Source organism: Micromys minutus (genome assembly GCF_963924665.1).
Source record: "Micromys minutus genome assembly, chromosome: 19".
Lineage (NCBI taxonomy): Eukaryota > Metazoa > Chordata > Mammalia > Rodentia > Muridae > Micromys > Micromys minutus.
Window position 1 is genome coordinate 10,894,336 of NC_137954.1, and position 17,074 is coordinate 10,911,409.

Genomic DNA, 17,074 nt, shown 5'->3' on the forward strand with positions numbered 1-17,074 from the left:
GTGGCTCTTTGGGCAAAGGCGCTTGCTTCCAAGCCTGACAACTTGAGTTCAATCCCTGGGTCCCACGTCATCGTGGAAGGAAAGAACCAACTCCCACAAGTTGTTCTCTGACTTCCACAACTAAGCAATGGCACATGTATATCAAACACACACAAAGCAAACAGACGTAAAGATGGACAGTATGGCTTCCATAAGTGGTAGTCGGTGGAAGCATGGAAGCCATTCCTTTCCATCTTTATGTAAGATGACCTCATTTGAGTGATCTGTGGTACACAGATCAAAACCCAATTTCCTCAGCGTTCATCTCAAACACTGCAGCAAATTCAGAATGTCAACTGTGGAAACAGGAGTGCTAAGGGAGGTGTGAAGACGCAAATTAACCTGTGACTCTGTAGTGTCCCAGAGACAAGAGCAAAGCATGTCTATCTTTTCCAGCTGTCTTACAAATCACTCTCTGAAAACAGAACCTAAACTTCCTCTCTTCTTCCTTTAGGAACATGGTGTCGTTCATTATTCCTTCCTTACCCCTGTGAAAACTCCGTAAGACTGGGAGAAGCAGAGATGGGCAGATGGGCCGGATTTGCTACGAAGCTCTTTTATTTCTTCTTGGGACTCATGTAACATTCCCAGGCACTCCATGTTTCTGTCCTGTAACTCGTGAAGCTGGTGAAGAAAAAAGCAAGACACTTCATCACTTCTCTAGTCCACCCTGGCTACCGTGAATTCCTGGGAGAAGGCACTTCAAAGGGCACCAGTTCTACCCAGGGCCCAGCAAACTGCATCAGTATCATTTCAACCACAGACTCTGAAGCAAACTCAGTGAGAGCATCTTCATGTTGAGCTGCCAGGATCTGAGATGTCTTGGGCAGGTGCTGTAAGGATGCAGCTCCTCAAACCTGAAGTGTGGCATGGACCACCGAAACTGTCAATTCAGTATCTGACGGCTCATGCCCAACACCCATGGGAGAAATGTAAAAGCACTGACCAGTCAGCTTTAGCACAATGGTACATTTTCTCATGGACTTCACTCTGAGGTCTTTAAAAGGCAAGATCAAGAGTCTAGAAAGTGACTCATTTAATGTGAGGTGTGCCATCAACCAAAACAGCCCCCCAAGCCTGTTTGAAAACTTTTAAAACATTCTGAACAAAACATAAAAGTCAGAGTCTATTTTAAAGAGGCAATGGTCTCCTTTCTTTTCCATGTACTGCGAAGTCATCTTGAATGAGGAAGACCTGAAACTTACAGGACATGTGGTTCACATCCATCGCTGTATCTGGAAACACCAGAAGCACCATGCACTGGGGAGGGGGCTGTGTGTGTGTATACACTGGTAACATGTTTCACCACACCATCGACTTCCACAAACATTATGAAGGTGACTTTGAAAAAGCTGGTGCCCAGCAAAGGGAGCAGACAGCCATGGAAGGGGAGAAAACCTGCCAGGTGTGAACCAACAGAGGGCTAATGTCTACAATACACAAGTAAAACCGAGACAAGAAACCAAGTGAGCCGACTAACAAAGGAGCTGAGGAAACAAACAGTCCTCAAAACATGAAACCCAAATGGCCAATAACACATGAAAAATGTTCAGTCTCACGAGCCACCAAAGAGATGCAAACTGAAACAGTACCGAGATGCCACCTTCCCCAGTCAGAACAGGGCGGGTAAGAGGTGGGTATGGAAATCCCCATGGAGGTTCCTGAAAAACCAAAAGCAGACCCACCACATGACCCTGCTGTCTATCCCAACATGCTCCACGCCAGCGTATCAGATACTTGTTCCCAGTACTGCAACACTATGTACAACAGATACATGACGGAACAAACCCAAGTGTCTAAAACGGAGGCACAGTTAACACATGCGAGTGTACAGGGTAAAATCCATTGCAGCCGTAAGTTAGAACAAAAGTATGTCATTTGCAGAAAAATGGGTAAAAACTAGAGGCCATCATGTGAGTGAATTAAAACAGCCTCAAGGACAAATGTTTTCTCTCGTTTGTGCTTGTTGCTCTTATATGGCTACACCAGATGCCTGTGTATGTGACAGGAAAGTAGAGGTGAACCGATGTACAGGGGCAAAGGGGACAGTGAAGGTGGAGGAACAGGAAGCAATATGCTTGGGACACACGCTTACTTTGAAAACCTTTCAAGTCCTACATTTCTAAAGAAAGTCAAGGTTTTCTCCTACTCAGGAGGAAGGCTGTCGATCAGCTCTGGAAACAAAACTTCTCAGATGCTTTTCTAGATGGCAAGCATCTCAGCTGTTTGGTGTTGCTGCTGAACTCCAATCTGGCATCCTTTTTCTTTACAGATGGAGACCCCAGCCCCTCCCGCAGGTCGACAGAAGGAAGAGCTCCTCACCTCCATCGTCAGCTGCCGCTGGGCATCTTTGGAAGCCTGCAGGTGAAGACGCAGTTCTTCCTTCTCGATCACATGCTGACAACACACAAGAGGGACACATGAGGCCCTCTTCCCTTCAAACACACACGAAGAGGGTCTATGTGGGGTACAGTCTCAGCCTACAGCAGGGAACCCAGAACCAGCCGACTGAGAGTGATAACTAAAGGTACATCTGTTCGGAGGGTATGGACCATAAATTCAGCACTGACACCCCAACCTTCTCAGAAAAATCTGATGTATTTGCAAAAATGAATATAGCCTGGGAAGCTATTTAAAGGGGAAGGGCCCGCTTACTCTGCCCAGCGTGCAGTGCTAAAATCTTTCTCTGCGCATAGATACAGGTTACTGTGAATATTTTTAAATGAACCCACTTCTTTCAGTTTGTGCTGAAGGTCTACGATCTGAGACAGCAGGGACGAGATCTCCTCTTGGTACCGAAGCAGCTCATCACTCTTGCCCGACAGCTCTTCAGTCATTCTGGACATCTGTGCATTGGTCTCACCTGGGGCGAGAAGGGGGCACTTAGAACCAGCATAAAGGGAGAATAGGAAGCAAATGCTGATTTATAGCAAGCACTGGAGGGCTACGAGCAAAATAAAGGTTTTGTTGCAACAAACTGTTGCTGAATTGGAGAGAATGTTGCTAACGAGGAGATTAATTACAAAGGCAAACGCTGAGGAGCTGGTTTAAGCTTTTTCTTCATGTAAAAGATTTTTGTGACAATCTTCATGAATGGCTGAAGGGAGAGCCAGCCTCATCATGTACCTTTGCAGTGAACCATGAAGAACACTTCAGGGGCAAAATAAAATCGCACGAGCAGTGAAAATCAATTTTAGCAGTCTGACAGAGGAGACCTAGAAGGGACCCACCCCAATGTAGGGCAGAACATGAGGAAGCTACTGAAATGCTTCTGTAGGACAGGCATTCAGGGACAGCCACCAAGCCGAGTGGGGCCCCAGACTAACAACAGTCAGCGCATGTGTAGATCTAAAGCAAAACCTTAGAACTGGACTCGGGGAATCTTTATTTCATATAGCAAATTTCACATCCAGACATAAGCAGAGAAACGACTTTTCACTTTTTAAATTGACAGACATCCTCCCCCATCAGAGGGTGGCAGCTAAGAATGGAAGGGATGGAGAAGGTGGGTAGTGAGGTGGAAGGGAAGGGAGTTCCCTCTGGGTCGCTAACATGCTGGCATCCCATTTCGAGACATACACTAAAATGAACTGATGTGACATTATTGTCAGCATAAAAGCCTATATATTTGCAGAGCGATCTAACAATCTCTTTCTATGATGTTCAGTTCACATTCCTTAAAAATGAAATACATCCCGTAACCTCATAGCCAGCACTTAGTGAATGCTCATAGGTAGGCTGTGTGCCATTTTAATCTCTGGCTCTACCACTTAGGAGCGTTCTGATTTCAGTATAATGTATCCTGTCTGTTCTTGTAAACAAAATGAGAGCGTTTGTTGTTCTCTTTCTCTCTAAGATGCTATAGATAATTTATAGAAATTCAGGTATTACTCAGTGATAATGGTAGACAGCAGATAAATATCTTAAAACACGGATGTGTCTTAATTAGGGTTGTGGACTCAATGTGATATTCTGATTTTCAGTAACTGAAACTTTGATCCTCAAAGTCTGGTTGGAAACTTGGTCTCTGGTGAAGCTTGGTGCCCAGTGTGGTGGAGCTGAGGTGACAGGAAGGAGGTTTCATAGTACAGCTTAGCAGGGAGACTCTGGACTTTGGGTATTGTCTGCAGAAAGGATCAACAAGTCTCTCCAAGGGGACAAAACTGTTGTAAACAAGACTGTCTCACATGTCTGGCTCCTTGGCACAATGCCAATGCCCCTTCTGTTTCTCCATCATGTGTAAACAATTAGGGGACCTCACTATGATGCTTGGAGCCTCCGGTCACAGCAATGGCTGCTTTGGTTTGTAAGTAACCCAGCAGCAGGTACTTTGTTCTAGTGACACAGAACAGACCAAGAGCAACTATTTAGCGCTGGTTCTACTGAAGGCAAAGGTCTGAGCTGGAGCTAGCCCACAAGACGGCCCCAGAGCAGAGTGTTACCACGTACGGAGTTCTTTAACACAGTCATTGACGAGCTGCTGTTCCTTCTCTTCATAGGTAAATGTTTCTGTCTTGATATGACAAGCCTTCAGTGGGAGAAAAACAACCCATGTGACAACACTTCCTAGTGAATTTGAAGTAAATGTTACAAAAAGCTTTGCCATTTGAAGAATAAAGTTCATTGCTTATTAAAGAAACCAAAGGTATCCCATCAGGTTTAATCTGTCGCAAAATAAAAGGATATGACAGACAAAGCCCTCTCCCTTCTCTCTGCACAGGACCTTCCCACATGCCTGCTCATGTCTGATGGTCCTCTACCTTAGCTAAGATGCCATCTGCTTGATTCACATCACTTTACAAGCCCAATGAAATCTGTGATTTTCTGACATAATTCTTGAAGTTGGATTTGTTAACTACACAAGATGTACACACTCTGCTGCCGCTATTTATCTGTCAGCTTCTCCTACTTACTCTCGGCAAGCCCTGGGAGAAAACGAAGGGCATGAAAGTAATGCTACCGTATCTCACCTCAGTGTTACCCAGACCTGACCTCACAGTGCTGAAGTAAAGGGAAGCGAGGTGCACCTTGGATCGCAGAGCCATGTTCTCTTCTTCCAGTTCCCTGAGCTTCTCATGCAGCATGTCCAGCTGCAGCAGACCTTGGGACAGGCTGAAGGACTCATTGAACCGCAGCGGTGTGGAACAGCTGGAGTCGGTCTCACTCTCCTCCGAGGCGATGGAGACGATTCGGAGCAGCTCGTCTTTCTTGGACAGCTCGTGCTGCAGCTGATTAACCTGCACACAGAGTGTGATTAGAATGGTCCATCGTTTCCATGCAGCATGGCTCCTAATTCAAGGGGCAGCTGGTTTTCACCATGAAAGTCTCCTGTCAGCTGCTAGACAAGTGTGTAAAGAGAGACAAAACTACATGCATCTTGTTTCTTTCTTTTTTTTAGATTTATTTGTTTATTTGTTTATTTATTATATATAAGTACACTGTAGCTGTCTTCAGACACACCAGAAGAGGGCATCAGATCCCATTACAGATGGTTGTGAGCCACCGTGTGGTTGCTGGGATTTGAACTCAGGACCCCTGGAAGAGCAGTCAGTGCTCTTAACTGCTGAGTTATCTCTCCAGTAACTCAACAGATTCACCTTTTTTCTAGAGTGCATATGAAGAAAACCATATATTACTGTCTTCATACTCCATAAGGCAGTGGTATAGAAATCTTTGAAGCCTTATAAAAGACCTCACTTTAAAACTTACCCCCTGCCTTGTACTGTTTGGTCACCTAACTGGGGAGAATGGAGTCTTACACATGCTAAACACAACCACCTAGTTATACCTACTGGCCCAGATTTTTTCTTCTATTTTTAAAAGTTCTTTTATTTTATATTTTTAATTTTCTTGGTAACTTGTGTAGGCTGGCCTTGAATTTGCAGTGCTCCTGTCTCGGCCTCCAGAGTAGTTATGATTCAAGCTTGTGCCACTGAGCTTGGTGATGACATATTTTTAAGCTGTCTTTGACTATGCAAATCTTCCCAGTATAGATGATGACATTTCTAGGAAATAAATATTTTCAACAGAAATGACCAAACATACTCATAGAATATAAACAAAATCAGATAAAGCACAAGTTACTGCTGGGCATGGTTGTACATGTATTTAATACCAGCACAGGGGAAGCAGAGGCAGGTGAATCTCTGTGAGTTCAAGGCCAGCCTGATCCACACAGTTCCAAGCCAGCTAAAGGTACATAGTTAAAAAAAGTTTTTTAAGAAAACTTAATTTAATTACTCAGCATGATAACAAATTATTGCATTTACACACACACACACACACACACACACACACACACACACACACACACAGTTTTGCTTTGGTTTCTGGGTAAGATGCATGGTATCTTGACACCATAAGCTTTCAAATAAAAAGCCCACTACCTCTTTTGGAGTTGTTGGTAAATGAGGTCCCACAGACCCTCGAATATAAGCTGTAGCCACTACTCTTGATCACCCTCCAGAACTTGACGGTAAGATCCTTTGTTGACAATAAACACCATTCACTTGAGTCATCAACATGAAGAAATCAAGTTGGTACTCACATGGAAGCTGCATGCCTACTGTTTAGTTTCACAGTGCTGGCATGTGCTACACACTACTTGGACAAAAGAGTAATCATCCTTTACACGGCTGCCACCCTGCCACCTACAACAACAATCAGCCTAGCAAGACACGCCCACTGCTGCAATAGTGGCACAAGGTCCCGGGAGTAACCAACCTCTTTCTGATTAGATCAAAAATGTTCCACAAGATGGAACTCAGATGTGACAGCACTGTTTTAGGGTCAGGGCTAAACAGACATGGCAGCAAACTAACTCCTAATGATCCAGCAGTGTGTTTGTACCAGAAAAGTTTCATTTTGCAGTTTAAGGAAACACACACAATCAATAGGCACTGGTATCATTGCTATTGTGAATTTCAAAAATACTCTTGGAAATGCATTCTCCAGTAAACAAGGCCTAATCATTATTATTCCCATTCCAAATACAAGGTCAAAGGCTTACTTGATCAAAGGCTTGTCCCAACTGCTCCTCCAGAGCTTCATTCTGCTCAGATAAGACATGGTTCCGCTTTAGGAGAGCCTGCCCAATTCGAGCAGCTAGCTCTAGATCTCGGTCCCTCTGTAAAGTAATAAATACACATTTTATGAGTATATAAAAAAGAACAAATTAAAAATTCTGCAGTGAATTTTGCTAAAGATAAGAACAATCTCCTATAAAGCATAGAGATTTATTTAACAACCCGAATAAATGAATGAGCAGGGGCCAGACACACAGGTAGTGTTTGGTAAATCCTAGTCAAATGAGGGACTGTATAGTTTTGTAAGAGGTCACCTCTTGGTATCACATGAGGTTTCTTGAAATCCCATTCATTATGGCCTACCAATCCAACATGGTACTTAGAAACCTTAAGAAGCTAGAAAGTCAACATAGGCTTTAGAGATGAGTGTGGGGCTGTGGGTGTGGCTCGATTGGAAGAGCATGCTTTTAATGCTTGGGGCCCTGGGTCACTCTCCAGTGCACCCCCCACACAAACATACAAGGAATATATTGAGGTGGAGAGCACCTGTCCAGTAAAAGCTGAACTAAGAGTTGTTGAGTGTATCAACACCGCAATGACACAGATTAGGTATTCAGGATGTGAATCGGGTAAGTGTACTGGGACAGTTCCATTTAGTGTAGTCTGTACGCATGGTTCACAGCTAGTGCCAGGATGACAGAGTTACAGACTGGGAAGCAGGAGATCAAAGGACTGTACTTCAAGCATGGAAAAGAGAATCCAAGAAGCTGGGGCTAACGAGCCGGGCATGTGGGCATCCCCGTCTGCTGACACGAGGGCCTTTTAGCAGAATGGAGAACTGTTAATAAACTTTAATTGCCTTCTATATGAATATGAGTTCTTTTTACATTACGTTTCTCTAGCTAATACATGGAAATCAATCCATTATCCCCATCCTTCAGGGAAACTTATCGCAGTTTAACCTAAGCTAAGTGGCATACATTGAAAGCATTCTGAGGACAGACATGTACGTCAGGGAGGATTCTTCCATAAGATCAACTCAAAGTGAGATATAGGAGACAATACTGCTGTATGCCAGGTGGAAAAGAGATGCTATTTATGTTAAAACTTCCACACGGGGCTGGAGAAGCGCTCAGCAGTTAAGAGCACTAGCTGTTCTTGCAGAGGACCCAGGTTTGGTTCCCAGCACACGTGATGGCTCCAAACCATCTGTAATTCCAGTTCTAGATGAGCTGACACTCTCTTCCGACCTCTGCAGGTACTGCACACAACCAGATGAAAAACCCACACACATTAAAAACCAAAAAAAAACCTAAAACTGGAAGTAAAGAAAGGAGATGCTCCAAACTGCAGGTGGGATATATAGGTTTCTCAATGACCAGCAGGACAACTTAAAACTGACTTTCTGAGGCTGGAAATGTGGCTCGGTAATTATGGGTTTGTACTGCCCTTTCTGAGAATCCTAATCCCTAATTCTTAACACTCACATAGGCAGTCCACGACCACTTAAAACTCCAGCTTCCAGGGATCCAGCGCCTTCTGTGCTCCAGGCACTGCCCTCAAGAGCACCGTCCCCCATAGGTAAAAATAAAGGGTTTTTAAACAACCACTCTTCCTAAGACGGGGAGGTCAGACAGCACTAGATATGCCCACCCACTCACATGAAAATCATGAGCTTCAGCAGCCTTTCTGCTCAGGGTGCCAGCTGGCATATCATTTATTACAGTCAACGCAAAACAGTCTAGAGAACAGGCGTCATGTTTTATCTGTGCAGACCCAACGCATTCCAGACAACCCTCAAGCTTTAGGCTTCACAGAGAGAAGATGGCTGCCTACCTCTGCCAGGAGATGCGTGACCATGTCAATGTCATTGTAGGTTTTGGTCATTTGCTCCACTCTGTCTGTGCCTAGAACTAAGACAGTTAAAAACATCTTTAGAAGCTTAAAAAAAAAATCAGAAGATCCAAATCACTCATAAAAGCCCAAAGTATCCACAAACCCACAGAGCGTTTACAGAAGTCATTGAGGAGAAGGAAAATACAGAAAAGAGAAACAGAACAGGTGTTCGTGCACATAAACCCAGATACACCATCATCCCGACAAAAGCACACATGCAATAAACTGAGAAAGTACCAGCGGGCACCAGGCAGCCTGGGCCAGACTACTTCTGCCCCTAGGGAGGTAAATCTGGTCCACTCACCTTTGAAGGTGGGAGGTGGGAGGAGTGATTAAGTTACCTATTTTATACTCTAATCAATTCGTCTCTGAGGGGTTATGCTGCTATCACAGAATTCAATTACAAAGTCCTCACAAATTCAAAACTTAGGAAACAAAGAGAAATGGTAATACAAAACAGTCTTCTTGTGAAAAGTCCCAGACAACATCAACAGTAAGAGTAGCGCTAAACGGGCCCAGTGTGGTGTGTACGCACATATGTGTTTCTGTGCAATAAATGTAACAGAGATTATAAATAAGAGGTAATGGCCTTGAGGGGGTACAGGAGTTGAAGAGGGTTACAACAAGGGGTAGAAATCATTACTTGTATGAAAAGCTAAAACAAAATTTAAAATTTTAAATAAAAAGGACAACTTTGAATGTCTTGATTTAACTTATTTCAGCTATTTTAAATATTAATGATAGAAATACATTCTTATTTGGCCTTCTGGATATTTCAAGTTTAAACAATATTTATACCAACTCACTCTCTGTCTGTCTGTCTGTCTGTCTCTCTCTCTCTCTCTCTCATACACACACACACACACACACACACACACACACAGAGGGACAGATAGACAGACAGACAGACAGAAAAAGAGAGAGAGTTAATTCTAGAAACAGCTTGGGTTCTAAGAAACTATCATCCAGAGCAGGTTAATAATTACTAAAAATAACCATTAAAAAGAAGAAGAAGCAATCACTGTCAATCAGTGCCATTAAAAGATGGCTGAGCTAGCTAAGGCACTTGTTGCCATGTCTGATGACCTGAGTTTGGTCCTTGGAACCCACCTGGTGGAAGGAGGGAGCCAATTCCCATAAGTTGTCTCTGACCTCTTCCACACAGAGATGATAGTGCCCCTCTCTACTATAAATAAATAAAATGTAATAAAAAAAGCGACAGTGCTCACTGGGAAATGCATAAGATATGATGAATCTCCTAAGTAAAACTATAGGAACTTCACAAGCATACCAATCAATGCTGAGCCCAGAGACTTTTCTTACATGTCCTGAGAGCTGCTACGTACACTACATTTTTACACTGAACAAGTAGTGAAACAATTTTTTTTAAAAACCTGAAAAGAAAACCAAAATAAAATAAAATGGAAATAGGGCTCTATATCTAAGACGACTTTGGCCCAGTCTCTCATTCTCTGTGGGTCACTGAGTAAAAATGAAGATTGCTATGTAGTTCCCATGTGTTTCTCCTTGGCAAGAAACATTCAGAAGCATGCCTGTAACCTCTAGCATGTAGGTGGTGGAGGCAGTCTGATCAGAAGCTTAGACCAAGTACACAGTATGTTCAAGGCATTCCAGGCTATAACAGTTTGTCTTTAAAAAATAAAATACAAGGTACTGAGATATCTAAGAACTGTGCTCTTTAAGGAATGGCATAATTTCTGGGATTGTGTTTAATAAGAAAATATAGGAACCAAAAAAACTAACACTCAAGATATTAGGATAATCAATGTTGGCAGAAACAGTTCTTTTCTCTCCTTACCCTGAGGAAAATGCCAAGTAAAAAACAAAGGACATGCAAATGTAAACTGTTTACAATAATTCTCGCTCAGTCATAAGCATGGCAACAGTCCTCTCAGACGGTACAGCTGTCTGTAGTCTCTCCTGTCAGCTCTGGCTGAGTCACAGCAGGTAACTGAACACCAGCTACTGAATGCTACCTATTTTAAAAGGCAATGCTAAATACCCCGATCTTCAGTTCCAGGCACAAACTCTGGACAGGCTAAAACCAACCAAACAAACTCACTCATGTAGCGGAACGTCTCTTCGGCAAGGACTGGAGAGAGGGTCTCAGACGCATCCTGCTGCTGTGAGGACTGTGCCCAGTCTTGGTTTTCATAGAGAAACAGAGAATCGACTCTCAGCTTATACTGTGGCAGCTGTTCTTCTAGCAGGTTTACCAGCTCGACTTCAGGGAGGTCCTCGTTGGAGCAGACATCTAAGGAGAAGAGTTCCTGTAAGTGGATCCTGTGTTCCACTGATCAAGCTTCAGCAAAACTAGGTTTCATAAAGGAGGCAACCAGAGAAATGCTGGACAAGATCATTTCTCCCCTGATTTTTATTAATATATTCTAGTGTCTCAGTTTGCTTTCTAGATTGCTTTTAAAAGAGAACTTGTAAAGTAAAAATCATATTCACAGTTTAAATTATATGCTGCCTAAAATATATTGTTTAGTGAATACAAGCAAGTTTTCTAATTTTAAGATGAACCAGAATGTTTCTTTTTTTAGTACTACATAAAATCAAATTATTTCAGTTTATATATTTGGGATTACGGTAAGAAACAAGAAAACAGAAGGACAACAGTCAATTATAAAGAATAGAAACTGTATTTTCCTTAGTAATAAAATTTGGACTGTGGGAGGACTCTTCAAAATCTGGAAACACTACATTTTAGTGTATTTTCACAATATCCAGATACAGGAGAAACATTAATGTTTACTTAGCACTGAAAGTAGAGTGCATAGTTTATATTTTAACTCTGCAGATGGCCATATGCAAAGCACTAAGCACATAAGAAATATGAAATTGGAGCCTTTACATGTGTGATAATGGGAGAGACCCCCCCCACACCAATAAGTCCTGGCTCTGCACATTCCACGTGCCCCCAAGGAGGCTCTTCCATCTGTAAACCGAGAAGGCACCTGGAGGTACTTGACCTCCATGGCAGCTGTGAGAACAAAATGGTGATCCATGAAAAACACGGAATCGAAACAATGCCTGGCTCAGGTGGAGACACCACCTCAACCTAGCTTTCTCTTGTGTGTAAGTCACGCTGCGCATGTGGAGGTCAGAGAACATCGTGGGGGTTGGTCCTCACCTTCTGCCCTGTTTGGCTTGGGTTTGTTTCCTGCCACTGTGCAGGTGTGCCAGGCTGGACAGCCCAGGGCTTGGAGACTTCCCTGTCTCCACCTCTCATCTCTGTGAAGCTTTGCCCCTGAGCCGTGGTTTAGCAATCTTTGTTATTGCTTTACTACTGAGTCTTTAGACCCTGTGGTGGTCAGTGTTAACTGTGAACTTAGAGACAGGCCTCTGGAAACGCCTGTGCAGTATTATTTTGATTACAGGAACTGAGGTTGGAAGGCTCATGCACAAATTCTCACACATTGTTTCTGACATACCATACATACTTCTATCCAGAGCCTAACTTCTCCAGGTGCTGCCCACTGTCCTGTTTTTCAGTCTTAATATTAGAAAGCACATGGGCTTTGGCATCAAATTTAGTTTCTAAATCTGACTCCCCCCAAGCATTAGCGATGAATGAGATCTTAGACACATGGCCCATCTCTCCTGAGCTCCATCCCACACATCTGTAAAATGAAGAGCATCATCTATTACATCCAGGGTTGTACTGCCACATAGTAGGACATCCACTTAACACCACTGCTGTCATTAGCTCTCAAACACTGGCTCTGAACATAGTTGGGGCTTTCTTATGTGTCTGCTCCTGGCTTCATGTTTACAGTATTACCGAGCATTTAACACCTCCCAAATGTAGTGTTTACGAAGAAGAGTTATCTCTTTTAGCACAACTAAAATACTAGGGCTTGAAACAGAGGAAGTAGAGGATGACATATCCACCCTCCTACATGCCGGAGACCCAGAAGTGCTCAGTGTGTAGTATAAAGAAACAGGCTCTAACGGCAAAGAACCTCAGTTTAAGAAACAGACCTTGAAAATCACATTTCTATTAGCCTGAACTTGCAAAGGACAATTTAAAAAGGCCGGTATTACCACACATCTCCACTCAACCAGAAGACAAGCAGCGGTTTCATAACCACAGAGAACATGTGTCCACTTAAGCCTGACTCTAAGGAAGCCTCAAGCCCTGGGGACATAGTCACAGTTCAGCATCACAAACTCCAAGTGGTGTACATTCTGCTCGCTCCACATGCTATGGTCTGCCGTCCTAGAACTCTGGGAGACACTGCAGACAGGCTCCCGGGCACCATGGCAATGGAGATCCCAAGCAAACCGTCATTACTGACTTCTCCTCATGTTCGCTCCCTGCCAGGCACGTTGCCTCCACTTAGGTTCAGGATTCTTTTGGTTTTCTTGAAATGACTTCAAAACCAGCCCACCATGAACACACTCAAGTCATCCTCTACACTGTGATCCTGTGGCTCTCCAGAATAACAGACACAGACAGACACAAGGACAGACACACACACCTAATCCTTCCCCTGCTAAATAAAGATTTCAGGGGACCAATCACTGGTCGGGGAGTAGGCAGGACTTCCAGGTCAGAGGGGGTAAGAAAAGAGACTTGTGGGGGGTTTATGGAGAAGAGAGTTTGGGGTACAAGATGTAATGAACTAGAGTGTCCCCCCACCCCCCCGTTAGATGGCAGATCTGCCGGAAGATCAAATTTAGTTTGGCTTACTAATTAGGACGATAGTTGTTGAGCCCAGTGACTGAGTTATCTGTTGATTCTGAATTAAGGTCGTGTGGTGTTTTCCTTCACACTGCGACTCAGTTGAGTTCCAGAGAAAGGAACAGTGGTGGAGTATCCCGCCCAGACACAGAATTGGGATGCGTGGGGCTGATGTTGCAGAGACCCACTACGGGAACTTAGGGAGAGGGGTGGAGAGATTTCAGAACACCAGGTCAGAGATGAGACCAGCTCGCCAGTGCCACACACACACACACACACACACACACACACACACACACACACACACACACACGAACAGCTCTATTTCACTGAATATCTGAGGCAATTAAACTAATTCTAGAATAAAAAAATACTAAAGTATGAACCCATGTAAAAAAAGATGAAACAGTCCTAAAATAAGATCTTTATCACCAGATGATTTCTCAACACAAAATTAAACTAATGAAAATCACTTATATAGAATATATCAAGATCACATAATTCAACATTTAAAAATTTAGTCCTATGATATTTGCACAGATAGTATGAATCTATAAATGGTCAATAATTGCACATGAAAACACACTCCATGTCGTTAGTCACTGAGGAAAGTAAAGCCCCCAAAGAAGCTCCAGCACAGATAACAGAAATGCTTCAAAACAACGGACTGATCTTACCAAGCACTCATAGTGTGGGGCAGCAGTCAGCAGGGCAGAACCTGCAGCCTTGCTGGTCTTAAAGACAGGTTGATTAGAACACAATCACTCATTCTTTCATGGCTACTCTATGACTGCTTTTCTGCTGCAACAAAGAAAAAATAATTTTAAAAGCACAAATAAAAAATCTTGTGGGCATGGTGGCTCATGCTTTTAGTCCCAGCACACAGGAAGCTGAAACAGGCGGGTCTCTGAGTTCAAGGGGTACACAGAGAAGCACTATATGGAAAAAACAAAGTAAGAAGGAAGGAAGGAGGGAGGAAAGATGTAGGTTGATGTCGGCATGATACGTGATTAGACAGTAGAGAGTGAGGTAGGGACAAAAGTTTTGGTAAGGCGGAAGAGAAGGAGAAAGTGGGGGATTCAAGATGGAGGCGGTAGAGGAAGATGGTTCAGATCAAGGTGAACTAGATTGGTTTTATCTTGTTTAGGTGGACAGTTTATATCTTTATTAATTGGCAGTGAATTTGTTTGGGTGTATTATAGATTGAGAATTTAATATACAAATCTGTTTGATAAGTTATTGATTTTTTTATTTCTGACTTTTATTTTATTTTCTCATTAGATTATCTCCAACTTTTCAATAATTCTAGACAGTTTATAAATGCCAAAAGAACCCAAATTTGTGTTTTAGCCGAAAGTTTCCCATTTGCATATCATATTCTTAGTTGACATACACATCCTTGCTAAATTCTGTTCACAATTTCTTGAAGAAGCAAGCTAGGAAAACTGTCCTAAGATCCAGTATGACAATATTTTACACTTTATGTATTAACAACATGAGGAAAAATTATGTGGTTCACTATGACTAAATTTCTTTTCTTTTTCTTTTTTACTTTATTTTAAAAAACAAAGATAAATGTACAAATTTTCAGCATTTTTGCATAAAAGTATATGAATACATTTTTTAAGGTTGCAATTAAGTATTTGTGGGTACATATATATACACATATGTATATATGTAACAATAATATAGGAAAAGAGGCTATTAATTTGAGGGGATAGGAGAGAAACTAGGAGGGGCTGTAGGGAGGAAAGTTATTGATTTTTGAGTCATAATTTTACTGGGCTGTAGGGGACAGTGTGGGACCAGGTGCCTGGCTCCATACTAGAGCGACTCCCAACAGATTCTTTTTTTATTTTCACCGCAACAGGAAGAAGAGAAGAAGGAAGGAGGAGAAGGAGGAAAAGGAGAAGAATAAATGTAGTGATGTGTATGGTAAAGCCTTTGTCATGTTTGGGTCAATCAGTAGATATGTTTGGGTCAATCAGTAGATATGTTTGGGTCAATCAGTAGATATGTTTGGGTCAATCAGTAGAGGCTGAGAAATTGTTTGGAGACTCTTTAAACCTTGAAGAAATGTCTCTTAAGAGAATCTGTACTTGTTGCTACATGAGAACTTCCATCTGCACAGAGCTTGAGGTACTTCTGGTAAACCTGGAGTCTTACTTTGATTATGGCTAGCCATCTTTGACTGAGTGTGGAAAGTTTCTGGGGTCCCTTGGCAAGAATTTGACATTGGGCCAGGACAAGGAAGTTAAGCTTAGACAGGAATCTGGTTTTAAGCTAGAACAAAGAAGTAGGCTTCCGGTGAGAGTATGACTTTGCCTAGGACAGGAAAGCAGGCTCAGACAATCCTGTCCTCTTTACAAGCCCTTAGAAACAGCGATTATGGGACTTTGTTTATGGCCCTGCTTGTTCCTTAACTGGAACTGACCTTATCATTACCTGCATGTAATTAAAATGGTATAAAAGCAGACTGGAAGAATTAAACCTGCCTTTCGGCCTCAAAACTGGCCGAAGGGTCATGCCACAGTCTTGTCTAACCATCTCTTCCTTTTGTAATCCTCACTCCACTGCTGGAGAACCCCACTGACTGAGCTGGCTTGGTCAACTGAGCTTTGTGTGGGTTGTCTGCTCTCAGGGGCAATGAGGGCAAGGTAACTTTGGTAGCTGGAACCTTTCCCAGTCCCATTTAACCTTATATAATGTTTGAGTAAAGTAACTGGAGTGAGCTAGCTGGGTGTCAGTCTTTTCCAAGAAGGCTGAAAACCTTCTGTTCTTTTGGAAAATGAAAGCTTAGCACCTTGGTGAGCACCTGCATCTATAATCAACATCAGTCAATAAAAAAAAAAATCTCAAAAAGCGCCCTGCCACAAAAGGACAAAGTCAACTCATCTGAAATTCTAGTGCATGCAAATTTCATCCGCACAAGTACTGAGCAAGCAGAGGCTTCGTACAGCTGGAAGCGAGAGAACCTGAAGGGATGCTATACAGGAACAGACCTGTTATACATGTGTCAAGAGCTATGCTTAACATGGGCACCATTTTCTATACCTTAGTAAACATATGACAATAGAGCTGGACTTAAAAAGACAGCCTTGGTTTCATATGAGTTCAGAAGGTTCTGGACTTAAAGCTTTAGGAGAGCAGGACTATGCACTGGCAGTGTTTAATAACACCGTGTTTTATAACAACTGGTTCTGGAAAAATATATAAATGCATTCAATATATTACTATATCGTTAGCAAATATAAACCTAATAAATGATAGTCTAGAAAAGGCTATACAAGTCAGGCACTGGAGCTACTGATTATTAATATGCTAATGACAATGGTGTGTATATGGTCTACGTGCAGGCTCACGAGTGCCACAACACGCATGTGGAGATCAGAGGACAACTTCA

General features: G+C 42.7%; 1 protein-coding gene across 1 annotated transcript in view; it reads right to left on the bottom strand.

Annotated features, from left to right (window-relative positions):
* TRAK2 (trafficking kinesin protein 2) overlaps positions 1-17,074 on the bottom strand; it is a 51,966-nt gene that overhangs the window by 12,518 nt on the left and 22,374 nt on the right. The window contains exons 3-10 of the mRNA XM_080933219.1: positions 11,044-11,235; positions 8,901-8,977; positions 7,049-7,165; positions 5,067-5,276; positions 4,489-4,567; positions 2,772-2,902; positions 2,362-2,436; positions 526-663 (exon numbers count right to left, since the gene is read on the bottom strand). Coding sequence (XP_080789345.1) covers positions 526-663; positions 2,362-2,436; positions 2,772-2,902; positions 4,489-4,567; positions 5,067-5,276; positions 7,049-7,165; positions 8,901-8,977; positions 11,044-11,235 — 1,019 coding nt within the window. The remainder of the gene's footprint in view (positions 1-525; positions 664-2,361; positions 2,437-2,771; positions 2,903-4,488; positions 4,568-5,066; positions 5,277-7,048; positions 7,166-8,900; positions 8,978-11,043; positions 11,236-17,074) is intronic.